Source organism: Heliangelus exortis, chromosome 20, assembly GCF_036169615.1.
Source record: "Heliangelus exortis chromosome 20, bHelExo1.hap1, whole genome shotgun sequence".
Taxonomy (NCBI): Eukaryota; Metazoa; Chordata; class Aves; order Apodiformes; family Trochilidae; genus Heliangelus; species Heliangelus exortis.
This window is the reverse complement of record NC_092441.1, coordinates 152,546-167,730: the sequence shown is the minus strand read 5'-3', so window position 1 is coordinate 167,730 and position 15,185 is coordinate 152,546. Positions and strand designations below refer to the sequence as shown.

Genomic DNA, 15,185 nt, shown 5'->3' with positions numbered 1-15,185 from the left:
TGAACAGTGGTGTGGAATCCAACTGTGATGTAGAATTCTTTTTATATTTAGTTAGAACTCCAAAGAAGAACTTTTTGAAGCTCTTGTAATAGATGTCTTAACTCATAGTGGTTTGGGTTCTCATTGCTTCATTTTTATCTCTTAAAGTAGCACATTTAATGCTTAAACTCATGTTAACATAACTCCACCTAGCAGGCTTTGTGCCTCTGTTCCAAGTGTTTGTGAAGTTAACCAGACTCCGAAGGCTTCTTTAAGCACAGTAATGCTGTGTTCTGCTCATGTGTTGAATTAGAATCAAATCCAATTATCTGGGTGCTGATGCTGGGGGCTGTCATTTACCCTGCTATGTCATCCACTACAAATACCTCTCTTTCAGAGAATGCATTCTTCAGAAACAATAGAAGCCATCAGCTACAGAACAGAGACTGCTGGCCAATTTTCTCAGCAGCTGGTCTATGCCTATGTATGTCCACTTCTGAAAAACAGACCAACTGCAGTGACACTCTTCGGCCTCTAGAAAAAAAACAACACTGAACTCTAAAATAGTGTGAACTAACCAGAGACCACATGTTGCACTCTATTAACTAAACTGCTGAGAGATGGAGGCTTTAGTCGGGACAATGTTGACCCAGTCCTCTTTTTTGTCTTTTTAACATGTTTGATTAGTATCTCTTTCCTTATCTTGCCTCTTACACCACTTGAGTAGCTGTAAGAGATTCTGGTGGTTTAGGTATTTTGCCAACTTCACTTTCACCATTGCTCCTCTCCATTCCTAGGCACCTCTATCCTTCCTGAGAATATCTTCACAAAGAGCATACCTCTAAGGTTTGAATTAAACACTCTACTGGTGGCTATACATTTTTGTGAAGTAGTTCAGATAAAACTGAGTAACAACTCATAAGATTTAGTGGGATGAAACTCTCCTCCTTAAGAAATTACAAAGTTTGGGCCATGACTACTAAAACTATCTCCCTCTGAGAAACGTCATTTTTTCCAGTCCTTTAGGACTGGCAATGGAGATTGTACTTCCTTTTTCTGGAGAAATAATATGTGTAAAGACACGTAAAAATTTCTTCAGCTGCTAGACTCTACCAATTTTGATGGGCCTCATCCCTTTTCTCCTCAGTGGATGGTTGGTGTTGGTGATCTTGGAGTTCCTTTCCAGCCCTGATGATTCTGTGAGTACACGAGGACAATCACTACTCTATACAGTGGATTGTGTGCTGCAAACACACAAAGGAGTGGAGCACCTACTCCTGAATTTCCTAAGCCCTGAGTAGCCTAAGGACTAGTATTTTATGTACTGCACCATAGAAGCCCATCACATTTTCTATGGATGCTAAATAATGCCAATATCAACACCCAGTCTTATATTTCAATATTAGTATGAATAGCAGTAGAGCCAGAGAAGATCAGTGCAGAAAGCTCACTGCATCTGGATGTAAAAGCAGAGTATCTCAAGCAGGCATATTTGCTAACAGTGATTCCTTGGTGAGGAGGCAAGCTGCAAGTTACATGCTGAATGCACAGTATCACAATCAAAATCTTTTATAAGATTAAAAAACTAATTAAAAATAAAAGGAAGGAAGCTCATTAAAGTCTGTCTTATGTGACGAAACAACGAAGAAACCGTGATCGTTTCCTGGCAAACTGAAACCTCATCTCAGAACAAACCTCAGCTACAGAAGCAAATTGAACTCAGTCCGTTGCTCAGGTCCTGATCCTCTCAGCACCGGGGCAGCACTCCCCGCGGGCAGGATCCGACCCCGCCTGGCATTCCAGGCAATCAACAGAACACTCGCGTTCGTACCTTGTGCGCTGGCTGCTCCGCTCCGGGCGGGTCGGCGGCTGCTGCCTCTCCCCCGCGGGCCGGGTCGCCCGCGGTGCTGGTGCAGGAGAACGGCGGCGGCGGGAAGGAGTCACGTGCCGGCGCCGGGACCCGGGCGCCTCCGCTCTGGCGTGGGAGGGGCCAGCAGACACCGAACTGCCTCGCCGGTGCGTGCCGCGGGACGCAGACGGGCTGGGGGGAGTTTGCCTGGGCGAGGGGTGACGGCGGGCAGCAGAGCGGCACGAGCACGAGCATCCTTAGGCTAAGGCGTGGGACGTGACTCAGGTACTGAGCCGGAGCCGCTGTGCTTGCTGCTGCGGAGTGCTCGGCTGGCGTACGGGAGCGAGCGTCTGGGGGAGCGCCGCGGGGTCCGGAGCCGCGTGAGCCGACTCCGAAGGGCCGGGCCGGCCGAGGGTGCACTTTGCATCGGGCTGCCCTGGACGGCGGCCGCGCTCGAGCGCGGCAGAGGATTTGGGCGAGAGCGACGCGTGCTTCGCAGCTTCATTCTGCGCCCAGAGGCTCCCTAAGGAGCCGGTGAGGCGGTGGGCACGGCACGAGCTGTCCGCAACGCCCCGGGCGCCACCTCACGGGAGACGGATGCCCGCCCTCCCCCCACAGGGCCCGTCTCCGTTTATCCCAGCTTATGGGAACAGGCGGGCGGATTTCTTCCTCGGGAAACCCGCGCTGCGGTGCAGGTCGCCCAACGTCCCCGCCGCTGTCGGTCTGATAGCGCTGTCCGGACACTGAGTAGTATTGGGGACCAAGCCTCGCTCCGGCTGCGGTGAGAGGGCGCTGCCCCCCGCTCCCCCTTCGGTCCGGGTCCCGCCTCGGCGCACGTACAGTGCCACGCGGGTGGCTTGCGCTGCACCCACCAGCTCGGGCTTTGTTCCCGCCATTGCTGGCTTCAGACCGGTACCGGACGACGCGGGTCTCCGCGTCCAGCTCTGACGGCGCGTTCCCTTCGCAGCTGCTCACTTTTCGTTTAAGCGTCGAGCCCCAGGGGTAAGTTCCGGAGTTCCCTTTCTCGACAGGGGCGACAGTTTAGATCCGCCAAAGCGAGAGACGCGCTGTCTGAGGGACCGTTCCCTCATGAGGACACCGCCGCAGCCCTGGGTCTGAGCTCCGTTACTCGGTTCTGCGAGCGCGCGGAGGAAGGTGAGGCGCTCGGGCGCGGAATCGCGCGACCACCTCCCGGGGGCTTCCCGAGAACCGGCGGCGGCCCCAGCGTTCCCGGGGTCGTCTCTGCGCCGTGCCCGCCCTGAAGGGCCGCGGGCGGCCACTATTGTTCTCCCTACCCCGCTCCTCCCCCGCGGCGGTCAGCTGCATCCCCTCTGCATCGCTGCGGGAAGAGCCCTTTTCTGCTACAACTGGTAATCCTCATGAAAAGAAAAGGTTTGGGGCTTGTTTTCCTCCGAACGGTTCCGTGGGGAAAAGCGAAGCGCATAAAGCCGTGGGTGAATTATAGCGATACAGCTTCCTCACCGGTGCGGACTGTCACCACTGGTTGTAGAAACGCACTTTTGGTCAGTGGGTTTGTGTGCTTTTTGCGTAAAGCAGTTGGAAAACAGTTTAGTTTAGGATGTCACAGAATGGAGTCATGTATGGTTTTGCAATATTTATTTCAGAGGGAGCGGTAGTTTCTTAAGGCGTGGTGGCCAGCAGTTTAAAAATGGGGAACAGAATCAGTTAGTACAGTACACCTGTTGTGGTTCATTTGAAAGTATAACTCAAGGTAAATTATAAAAATATTAAGGCAACATTTTAAATTGTGACTTAAGTGGGAATTCACATATCTCGATGTATGACACCATGTTATGCAGCTGCACTGTCCAAAGTGACTGTGTAAAATGATGCTTTTTGGCCAGATGCACAATGCAATTTCCCATAATGCAGCAGTGTAGAATCTAAACTTGTTAGTATTACTTACTACACAAAAAATTGCATATGAATTTACTGTGTTGCAGTCTGCTAGTAACTTGTGATGTATGTCACTGTGCTGCAGCAGTGAGCACTAAAAAGGTTTTGGGCTAAGTGGGGGACTGGAACATTACCTACAGCTACAGCCAGCATAGAATTACTGTATGTTTTTCCCTGTGAGTCGTGAGAGAGAAATTAGAGAATGGTGAAAGCTGTCAAACTCCTAAGAAAGGCATATGCAGTGGAACTGGAAAACTTGCAGATTAAACAGAAGAGGCCAAAATGAGAGCGTGAAAGTCACTGCAGAGCCTTGCGGGGAGGACAGGAGGTCAGGGCAGACATCAGTAAATGCAGTAATGATTTTGTAGAGAACAGGAGTTTTCAGCAGCTTTTGGAATGTAATTCAATTGACTGATATTTAACAAGGTAAGCCACAAGAAGTGCACAACTTTTTTGTGCCAGTGGCCCATTAAAATAGCTTGTACAAAGTACCTAAGAATGAGTTGTAATAAATAAAATTCAAACTAAGGATCTATGTGTTAGTGCAAGAGCATCAGGAAAAGAGTTACGATCATGTCAAATAGGCAGATGTCAGTGATGTCAATGCAAAGGGTAACTGTTCTAAAGGGTAGCTGTTCTGTCTATAGAGGGATATCACCAGGTTCTGGAGGGTATTAAATTGCTTTTCAAGTGGTCATTTCCCACAAAAATCAGTAGAATTGGCTAGTCTTAGGATTCTTCACTCAAAGCCAAGGATGGAATACGTCTTAGGTTTAGTCTGCTTAGGTTTTAGTACCTGTGGGCAAATATAGGAGGTCTGTGACTCTTATTAACATAGTATTGAGCAGTCTACACTCTTCAGTGTATCTATACTCCCAAGACCCTGTGAAGAGAGAATTATTAACCTCTTCATTTATTTATTTTTGATAACCATTTTTTATTTCTATGCTAGGAATCCAAGGTTGGTTAGATTTCTGCTTTAGTTAAAACAATTAATGCAGGGGAAGTTTTAAATTTATATAGGTCAGCCTGCATACTCACAAATGTCCTTCCTACCCATACTGCTGACCATAAAGTACTGCACTGTGTCCAGTAAGGGCGTTGGCTAAATGCTGATTTTAGATTCTTGCCATTTCTAGCTATTCTTATTAATAATACAAATGGTCTCCTTTTATATACACTGCACCAACACAACAAATGCATCACCCACAATGCTACCTACAATCACCTAATATTTTCTCCTAACTGATCCTGCATTAGTTTCCACGGCAACAGGAAGATAATCTCAGGAGCACAAAACCCCAAATACTTAACTACGTTTTCTCTCTTTGTCTAACACATTACCAAAGGAAGAAACAATTTATGATAGGAATCTGGAATAAATACTGACAATACTGATGTGTGTTGTGAAGATACTGAAACCAAACTGTAGCCAGCTCATGGTAATCCTTTGCCTTTAAACAGGACTGTGCTAGCAAGGGCAGAAAGCAAAGCAGAGTCCCAGTAATGAAGTGATAAGTAAAAATTTTGCTTTTGCAAGTCAACCATGAACTAATCTCCTCTCTTCTAATGCTAACTCCAGTTTGCACGTTTCAGACAGAAACCTCCCCACCACTTCCTATTAGTTCTCCAGGGGAGGTGAATACAGTGTAATGTAGTAAGGGCACACTGCAGCAGGGTGAAGTTCATATGCTGTTCTGTTTACAGAGACAGGGTTCATTTAGTTGTGGCTAATGGTCTTTCAATTTTGATGTGCTAACATGAACTACTGATGGACTAAACCAGATGAACAAGACTGATGTATGTGTGTGCATGTGTAGATGGCCTTTGAAGGTCTGGTAGATTGGTTTATGGTGATTTTTAGCTAGATGTGGTAAATAGACATGACGTGAAGAAGAGTGAGTGGATGTTACCGTTTCCCTATAGACTTATTTTTATGAAATGCTGGAAGTGTGCCAGGTCCCCTCACATCTGCAAGCCTAGCTCTTTCATCACAGCAGAACACAGACCCGTTTTATAGACCGCTTCTCTTCAGGTACGCCAGTCCCCTCTGTCCCGTCGGCCGGGCGGGACATCAGGCAGCGCGCAGGTCGGGCCGGGAGCAGCGCAGGGGCGACCAGGGAGGAGGGTGTTTCCGCCGGGCTCCCTCGCAGCCGCGCAGCTCGCGGTGGCTGCAGCCGCGACCCCGCCCGCCGCCCTGTCACGTCCCGCACGTCTCAGTGCGGCTGCCGCCAGCTCGCGCCGCCGCACGTCACGGGGGTGGCGGGGGGCGCGTGGGACGGAAGCGGCTCGGAGCAGCGTCCACCCGCAGCCCCTCAGGGCCCCCGGGCGTTCCTCAGCATCATTTCGTACCCAGTATCTCAAAACTTTGCAGCATTACTGTATAGCACATAACATTCCCATGAGAAAATACTTTATTTTTTAGGTGCAAAGGTGCTTGTGGCAGCATATGGAGGAGGTGAACTATGACCAAATAAAATATTAACAGTTGTACTGATAATGTAGTACTACCAACAATGGGCAGTATTTGCTTCAGGCAGTGATACTGAGCACTGTTGCAGTTACTGACTACCATCATCCACAAAAACTGTGCAGATCTTCATTGCACTTTAGCTTAGGCACTTAGTGTGTGAAAACTGATAGCTCATCAGGAGCTCGAAGGGGTCTTCCTCTTTTCCATATACCAGTGCATCATGTCTGTATCACTGTCCTCAGTAGGGAACAACAACCTGAATGATTTGTCCCGTTGCACCGAATACTTGTGATGGACCTGATGTTGCATCCAGGTCTTTCCTGAGTGAACAGTCCAGGAGCTTCATACAACAAGGTCTTGCAACAAGAACCCTGAAGGCTTCATGGAGTAGTTATTATGTATTTGTGAAGGTCAGACACACCCCCAAACTACTGTGATGGCTTCAGTTTTCCTATGAAACACTAATTTGGTTGAATTCTAGTTTTAACTTCAAGACAGCTGTGAGGTGATGTTCATTTTAAACTCAGCTGTGTGCATCTCATTTTTACCTATCTTTTGCAAGCTCTACATGGACTAAGCCTAAACAACCAATAGTTACAATTGCACTTTATCTTCAAGGTTTGTATTTAAAATAGCCCCATCTCTTCTTTGTAACTTCAGCTGCAGTGCAATTTCTCCCTATTTTGGTTAGATGATTGTCCCAATGTCTATAAACTGTAACGACTTTTTTTTCTTAGGGAACACTCTTGAGCTTCATCATGGGAGCTGTAGTGGTTGATGATGGTCCATCTGGTGTTAAAGCCCCTGATGGCGGCTGGGGCTGGGCTGTCCTTTTTGGCTGCTTTATCATCACAGGATTCTCCTATGCCTTTCCTAAGGCAGTTAGCGTCTTCTTTAAAGAACTTATCCGGGAATTTGGCATTGGATATAGTGACACCGCATGGATTTCCTCCATTCTGTTGGCCATGCTTTATGGAACAGGTAGGTAGCTGTTTTCGAAACAGTTTTGTGTCATGCAATAATGTTTGTAAATCATATAGCCATTTCCAGCATGTCATAACTGCATATCATTACCTGTGTGTAAGTAAGGCATTCCAAAGAAGAATTGCTACTGATCAGATAAATTAAAAAAAAAAGCACTATTAATAGTAATTACTATTTATTACTATTAATCACATAAATCTAAAAGGACATCCAGCTTGCATAGGAAATTAAATTCTGTAGCTCAGTAGCTACGAAAGACGATGAAAAATTGCATGGCCTTCTGAATACAAAAAAGACTTAAGTATTTGACTACAGAGGAAAGAACACTCTTCCATTTTGGCCTGACAGTGTGGATAAAGTATGGAAAGAATCACAGAATCATTTAGGTTGTAAAAGACCTTTAAGATCATCAACTCTCAACTGTAAATCTGAGTGCCAGGTCCATTGAAGAAAAAATGCAAACTGACATAAAATCAATTGCGACAATTGGTTTGTCTTAGCAACTCTTAACTTGCTTTTCTTCCCTAGGTCCTCTGTGTAGTGTATGTGTCAATCGCTTTGGCTGTCGCCCTGTCATGCTGGTGGGTGGCCTTTTTGCCTCAATGGGGATGGTGACAGCCTCTTTCTGCACAAGCATAATTCAGATCTATTTTACTGCAGGTGTGATTACTGGTAAGTAGGTTGAAAATGAGCTAGCTTATGTCTTAGCTGTGACAATTATGTACGTCATCAGGATCATCCAAATGGGCTTTTATAAAGATGGAATATACCTGTGGAATTAAACTGTCATGTATTTTGCAATATATGTTATTGTTTCTGGTATGTTCAATAACCACTGCTGTAATCAGTGAAGTGTGAGCAGGAAGTACATTAATGTTATGGAAGTGGAATGCTTTTAAGAATGTTACAATTTCTTTTGTCCATTTGAAATAAAACTCTTAAGACATTAATCAGAAAACCTGTAATTAGAATGTAATTGGGATATTGTAGGCCAGTATTAATTCTTATGTACCCTTTGTAACAGGTTTGGGTCTGGCACTGAACTTTCAGCCTTCACTCATCATGCTAAACCGTTACTTTGACAAACGTCGGCCCTTAGCCAATGGGCTATCCGCTGCTGGCAGTCCTGTGTTTCTTTGTGCACTCTCACCATTGGGGCAGATACTACAACACGAGTATGGTTGGAGAGGAGGATTCCTTATATTAGGTGGGATTCTGCTCAACTGCTGTGTATGTGGAGCATTAATGAGGCCTTTGGAGCCACCCAAAAAGTCTGAAGCTACCAAAGAATCACCTGAGAAGAGAGTGAAGAAAAAACTTCTGGATTTCAGTGTGTTTAAAGATGGTGGTTTTGTAATCTACACACTAGCAGCATCTATCATGGTGCTGGGCCTCTTTGTTCCCCCAGTTTTTGTTGTGAATTATGCCAAGGATTTAGGGTATCAGGATACCAAAGCAGCTTTTCTTCTGACTATTCTGGGATTCATTGATATCTTTGCTCGGCCTATTTGTGGGATGGTAGCTAGTCTTAAGTGGGTTAGACCACGCTGTGTCTACCTCTTCAGCTTTGCTATGATTTTCAATGGCTTTACAGATCTCATGGGTTCTATGTCTGTTGATTATAGTGGCTTGGTGGTCTTTTGCATTTTCTTTGGTATTTCTTATGGAATGGTAGGGGCTCTTCAGTTTGAAGTTCTCATGGCTATTGTTGGTACTCAGAAGTTTTCCAGTGCTATCGGTCTGGTGCTCCTGGCAGAAGCTATGGCTGTTCTAATTGGTCCACCATCGGCAGGTAGGTATTCCATTGAATTAAGAATTCATAATAATTTGTATTGCATCCATTTACACAAATTATATAGGGGAAAAAAAGACAAGTTATGTGAGAAGTGCCTATCATTGCTAGTATTGCACATGCTTCAGTAGTCCAAGACAGGGTGGGATGATCTTTTCCTTCTTGGATCTGTTTCAGCATTGGTTGAAATGCCATCTGGAGGTGCTGCACTTTCTTCACTGAAAGCCTGCACCAGACCTCTTAGTAGGAGATGACTGATCTGTATGAGACAGATGAATAACTTGTGATAATTCAGATCTCTTTGGAGTTGGCTTTCAGAACAGGAAACCTGTGTATTTTCCTTGGAAAGAACTAGGATAGATTCTCTATCTATTGTAGATTTGGAGGAGAAAGAAAACATCAGATGGAGGGAAGGGGTAAAGAATCTTACAAGGCTGGACTGTTTTAAGGAAGGTAGACTGCTGTCATAGTCTCACAATTCAAGAAAAAGGGGGCATTACAAAATAATCACAAATTTGAATTCAGAATTGCGAATTAATTACTTAAGAAATGTAAATTTTACCCTAAAAAACCAAAAAGCCAGCCAACCCCCCTCTTTGTTCACTACTATAAAATGGCAGTGTTTATAGGAGGCACTAAAAAGCATCAATTATTTTTGTTGTGCCAGTCACTCGCAGAAGAAAAAGTTCTGTGTACTACTACTCGACATTTAGGTTTGGAGAGGCATTTTCTTCCCATTCTCTCTCCTGTTCTTTCAACTCCACTGTGTCCTATGAAAAATTAATTTGACTAAAGCATCAGAATTATTCAAGTACTCCAGACCAACTATTAAGATTTCCATTTTAACCAGACAGTGCACTGCCCATGTAGGAAAGGAAATGAGACTGGGAGTGAAAGAAAGCTGATGATACAGACCCTTGGCACAGATACACAAGTTTTGATCTGAAATACATGGACTTGTTTGATCTCTTGCATATGAAGACTAGGCTAGTTTTATTCCAGCTGAACTGCATGAGTCTGTTTGTGCAGGGTAGCATGTGTATTGAGGTGGGACAGTGAATGTTAAACTGAACTGAACTAATAGAAAAAATATTTGTTAGAAACATGGCAAAAGGGTATTTTAGTCATGGTATTTCTGGACAGGAGGCATTTAAGTATTTTTAAAAAGTAAAAAACAATTAATTGCAAGACAAACATTTTTCTTAATTACATGCAACCTTGTGTTTTCCAGGAAAACTCTTGGATGCAACAGGGAGGTACATGTTTGTTTTTATTACTGCTGGAACTGAAGTTACCACCTCAGCATTTGTATTGGCATTGGGAAATTTCTTCTGCATTAAGAAAAAATCAGAAGAACCACACACAAAAGATGAAGCCAAGGTGGACTCTATTGAAGTGGAGCAGTTTCTGAAAGATGAGCCTGAAAAAAATGGCAAAGTTGTAACTAACCCAGAAACTTGTGTGTGAGCATGACAGGAAGCAAAATGTTTAGAAAAGGAAGATTTTCAACACTATTTATTTTAGAAATAGATATAGTTTAGGGCTGGGCTGTCTGCTTTATTACCTGGATGCCGGTCAGCTCTTTGGGTCTCCCTCTGGAGGCTGATCAGCTACACAACCTTTTTTTGGAGAATTAGCTTTAACAGTAAAAGGTGGAGTATTTTGGTTATACTTTTTATGTAAACTAAACAAGCTTTTATAAACACAAGTAGTCTTGCTATGCATCACCAGAAACTACTCACTCGGAAGACACAGGAAGAATATATTTTAAAAAAAGTGGAATTATATGTATGTTTTCAAACAATACTGGTGAAATTGCTGTGTTGTGTGGATAAATATAATTTCCCTTTCTGTGTTCTTTGTGAAGGGGAAAGTTCAAGATGGAGAAAAATCTCAGGAACTTGAAGTTCTCCATTTGGTTTTTGAATTTCTTACTTTTTTAGATTTTTAGATTGATTGGCTCAGCCCTAACTTACCTTTGATGTATCTGTTACCTTGATTCGTGTAAATGTATTTCTAGGTTTTTGTCTAAACCTATAATCTTTGTAATTATCATCTGGAAATATTCAATGTGAAAACACACATTACAGATACTGTCCTCAGCAGATCACACAAGTGGTATTATGAGGTAGTATGAAAAGAAAATAAAATGAGCAGAACTGATCCTGACAGAGCCTGTAAGCAAACAAAGTCAGCCAATGTTTACATACATGGTTTTCAGTAGTTCCCTTGCAGCACTGAAAATTATTACAAGCAACATGGAGAAGATGGATATTAGGTTTAGTAGAGTCTTCTGAAAGAGTGTCCATTTTAGATAGAAATGTAAGTTTCCAGATGTTAGCCACTTAGGAAGTTCTTAATAGGGTGTTTTATTGTTTGTTTTGGTTTTGTGGGTTGTTTTTTTTGTTTGTTTGTTTTGCTTGGGTTTTTTGTTTTGTTTTTTGCTTATTTGTTTTGTTTGTTTTCTTTTTCATTTGCCCACTTACCCATCCTTTTGGTTAATCTATGGAAAAAGCTGCCATTCTTGCTGGTTGAGAAAGCATGATATAATTGTTGATCCCATTTATGACAGCAGTACACAAGGACCAATCAGTAACGGGGTCGGTTCTGCTACTCATTCTGCAAACAGAGTGGGGAGTATCTGGCCAGTCTTTAGATTGTCTCTGAAATTGTCATGAGGGAAGGAGAAGAAACAGGTCAAGCAAGGTAGTGACAGCATAGCTGAAGAAACAAGGAGAGGGAAAAGATGCATGTGAAAACACTGAATAGAAAAGGAAGCTAAAGGGAAGTCAATCTGTATTTTTTTCCACCCAAACACATTAAAGAAATGTAGTATTTTACACAAAATTCTGCTACTGCAATGCATCTTTCAAGTATGTTTATAAAAAACTCTAGAGTTTGTGACTGCAGTAACAATCTTCAGAAAAGACCAATTGTAAAAGATTGTTTTCTTATTGGTAGCAGAGGGTTACTGGCTTTCAGATGCCAAAACTGTTTTGCATAATAACTGAAAACTAAAACACCTTAATCCCTTAAAACTCTGTATCCCTTTTAAAAATAACACAGTTTCATACTCAACCACTTTAACAGAAACATACAGTAAATCCAACAAAGTGCCAAAACCACGAACTATTCCGTAATGGAATGGTATTTCAGATACTAGCCTCCATTCTGGTAATTTCTTCAAAATGGTTTTGCATTGTTAGGACAATCTTGCACAGAAATTGAAAAGTTAGGATCCTGACAGGTGTTGTTTGTTTGTTGTTTTGGGTTGGTTTTTTAATTTTTATTTTTAAAAAGAAATGGATGCTGCACTGAATAAACTATTTTTATCACATAGCGCGTTACTTTAAAACCTTTTATTGATTTAGCAGCAGGAATTGTGCTGGCTTGTCCTAGTTACATGAATGTAGTCACCAAGTTCAGCTCAGTTTGCTGAAGACTAAGTCAGTACTTGAACCACAGAACTGCTAGCTTGAGAGGGCCAACATATAAAAAGGCAAGAAGCCAGAATCCCTTGATCAGTTTATATCCCTGGAGGCTGCTTCAGATAGTATGTGAAGGCCTTATACAGTTTTCAGATGGAGTTCTGTTTCAAAAAGCAAAAACTAAAAAGCTTCCCAAAGGTGAATTCAGATCCTCAAACAGCCATTTTTGTCCTTGTGGGTTTTGATCACCAGATTTCTTTGCTAGATCATGCTATACTGTTATTACAGAACTAAATGGTTATTCCTTTGACCTCAGGTTTTGGCACAGTATTAGGTTTCCATATATCCTGCAAATTGTCCAGGCTCTTTAACATCTTGAAAATTCTGATCACACTGGCTTTCCATGCTATGTTTTGCTTTCCATACACAGTACCTTTAGGTTAAACTGGAAATGTGTTATGCCACAATTTTATGTGTGTAGGGCAGAAGAGGAGGTTGTGGATTATATAATATTATAGAAAGGCATTACAACAAAGACACCAGAAATAATTACTAATTCTAGAGTTCGCAGAAGGTGCCTCATGGGCCCATGCAAGTTCTTAAAGATGAATGAGCAGGACTTCCACTGTTTTTGTGCTATTTTCAGCACAGATCTACCAATGTACTGCAGTTATTTGTGAGAGCAGGGGATGCTTTCTGCACGAGGTCAAATTATAGGTTTCTTTTATTAACTGTGAGAACTAAGGACTGTAATTTAATTTTCGAGGCAGTTTCATGTAGGTTATATCTTTACCATTTTCATTTGCAAGAAGCATCAACACAGATATAAGACTAAAGCAGATCTCTCAGCAACATCAGAATTGGCAGGGTTGAGAGTACTACTGACTACTGGTGCCAGTTAGGTTCCCTGCTTCCATTCTGTCCCACTCAGACAACTGAGCCAGTATGCTAGGCTGTGTTGAGACATGTACCCAACAGCTCCTACAGACATGGCCACAAAGGCCTTTTATATTACTGACCTCCTTCCCACCCAAAGATGTGGGAAAGAAAAAAAAAAAAAAAAAAAAATGTTTCCCAGCACTGTACTCCCAGTACAGAGAGCTATACTCCAATGGCCAGATGAAGGCATATGCTGCTTCAGGAATGAATGGTTCCTGGGTGCACCTGAAATTACAGAATTTATTAGCATGCAGCACACCCTTGTGACAGAAAACCAGAGTTGATCTTTGTGTCCGATACTCTTTGAGTCTCAAAGAAAGGTGTCAGGCCATTTGCTGCAGAGGAAAACAGGAATGACCCAAGTTCCACACTGTTTTTCCCTGCTGCTGGACCCGCTGAAGGAAGGTCACCCACCAATATCTGAAGAGTAAACACTGTTGCCCATAGCAGAGGCACTGCATATGAGAAGCAATGGCTTTAGAATGTATTATTTTAGCAGCTTTCTCAACATTTTTGGAATAGATCTTATCTGTACCAGTAGGAAAAAGGTGTATCCACTACTACTGCAGAAATTTGGGATCGCAGCAGTATCTTGCTAGTGACAGTCTGCAAGATCAGCAGTCCTGCATTCATCTGAAAACATAGGGAAAGTTAGAGGCAGAGTAAAAAGCTACTTACCTCTAGTTAAAAGCTGTTTGTTCCTTGACTGATCTCAATACCTGCTTCATCATCTTGGCAAAATTCAAGCCAGCACCCTTCCTCACTATCCCTAGATGAATGCTTCAAAACAGTTAGAAATGAGGATAGCTCTTGCTCTTCTAACTCTTCTATCTACTGCTGTTTCAGCAGTTAAAGCCTTCCACTGGAAAACTCTGAACGCAATAAATCAGCCAATCTAGATTTTAGTACTTAAAAATCTTAAATAGCAAAACACTTTTCAGACTTGTTGAAAAATGTGATCTAAGATCCAGTGGTTGACAATGTCAGATAAAATCAAAATACGTTTTCTTAGCAGTGAGAGTAGAGAAACATTTGCTGTTTGGCATTTTTTTAGAAAAAAAAGTCTCTGCATGACCTCAAGATACTCTGGTTTATCCTTTCCTTAAGGATTATGGGAAATACCAGGAGCTGTGAATTGCCTTTGTACCTTTAACATTTGCAGCTCTGAACTAAGCAAAGGACTCTAATTAAACTAAATGTTTGTCTGGTTATGAGACCAGGGCTAGACATTTTCTTCCTAGTGCATAATGTACCAAATTATTCCAACCACATCTAAAGTATCCTGGGTTGGTCACAGCACAGACACAGTACAATTGGGCTTAAAGCTTTAGCATTATATAGACCACTTCTCCTTTTTCCACATCCCTGTTTGTCCATTTGATGTGTATTTCTCAGATCTAGATCATATCCATACATTTTGAGTCAAGAATTTTCCCCAAATGAGATTAACAAAGAACACTATCTTAAAACAAGTATTTTTTCTTATACTGCATATATAAAGATTCTATCTGATTTTCTTTTGTCACTCTGCCTGCAGCATCCAATGGTTTCGTTCTTGAAAGGGTACAGCACAGAGCCTCCAAAATGATTAAGGGAGTGGAGCATCTCCCTTATGAAGAAAGGCTGAGGGAGCTGGGGCTCTTCAGATTGGAGAAGAATGAGGGGTGATTTCATTAATGTTTATAAATACATAAAAGGAGAGAGCCAGAAGGATGGTACCAGGCTCTTCTCAATTATGCCCAATGATAGGACAAGAGGCAATGGATATAAACTTTGAGCATAGGAGGCTCCATATAAACATGAGGAAAAATTTTTTTACTGTGA

At 42.7% G+C, this 15,185-nt stretch overlaps 2 protein-coding genes across 12 annotated transcripts in view; one reads left to right on the top strand and one right to left on the bottom strand.

Annotated features, from left to right (window-relative positions):
* The first annotated feature begins 1,865 nt into the window (after window positions 1-1,865).
* Window positions 1,866-11,315, top strand: SLC16A3 (solute carrier family 16 member 3). 8 transcript variants are annotated; one of them, XM_071764205.1, is made up of 6 exons: window positions 1,866-2,113; window positions 2,796-2,983; window positions 6,956-7,199; window positions 7,731-7,874; window positions 8,227-8,994; window positions 10,226-11,315. In XM_071764205.1, the coding sequence occupies exons 3-6, from the start codon at window positions 6,977-6,979 to the stop codon at window positions 10,459-10,461; spliced, it is 1,371 nt and encodes a 456-aa protein (XP_071620306.1). In that variant the 5' UTR covers window positions 1,866-2,113; window positions 2,796-2,983; window positions 6,956-6,976; the 3' UTR covers window positions 10,462-11,315. The 8 variants fall into 8 exon arrangements, with proteins under 8 accessions (XP_071620306.1, XP_071620307.1, XP_071620310.1 ...); XM_071764211.1 differs by lacking the exon at window positions 1,866-2,113 and having other exon boundaries at window positions 2,401-2,983; window positions 8,227-8,409; window positions 8,878-8,994; XM_071764206.1 differs by lacking the exon at window positions 2,796-2,983.
* The window catches only part of CSNK1D (casein kinase 1 delta), a 24,924-nt gene continuing 19,985 nt past the window's right edge, over window positions 10,247-15,185 (bottom strand). For all 4 annotated transcript variants that reach the window (XR_011729921.1, XR_011729922.1, XR_011729920.1 and 1 more), the window contains 3 exons: window positions 14,040-14,141; window positions 11,481-11,657; window positions 10,247-10,414 (listed from right to left, as the gene is read on the bottom strand). The gene's annotated coding sequence lies outside the window, so the exon portion shown is untranslated. The remainder of the gene's footprint in view (window positions 10,415-11,480; window positions 11,658-14,039; window positions 14,142-15,185) is intronic.

Coding starts and splice junctions, on each gene's coding strand:
- SLC16A3 (XM_071764206.1), top strand. CDS start 6,977: ATGGGAGCTGTAGTGGTTGATGATGGTCCATCTGGTGTTAAAGCCCCT. Junction 7,875..8,226: donor TACTGCAGGTGTGATTACTG/GTAAGTAGGTTG, acceptor CCTTTGTAACAG/GTTTGGGTCTGGCACTGAAC. Junction 8,995..10,225: donor AATTGGTCCACCATCGGCAG/GTAGGTATTCCA, acceptor TGTGTTTTCCAG/GAAAACTCTTGGATGCAACA.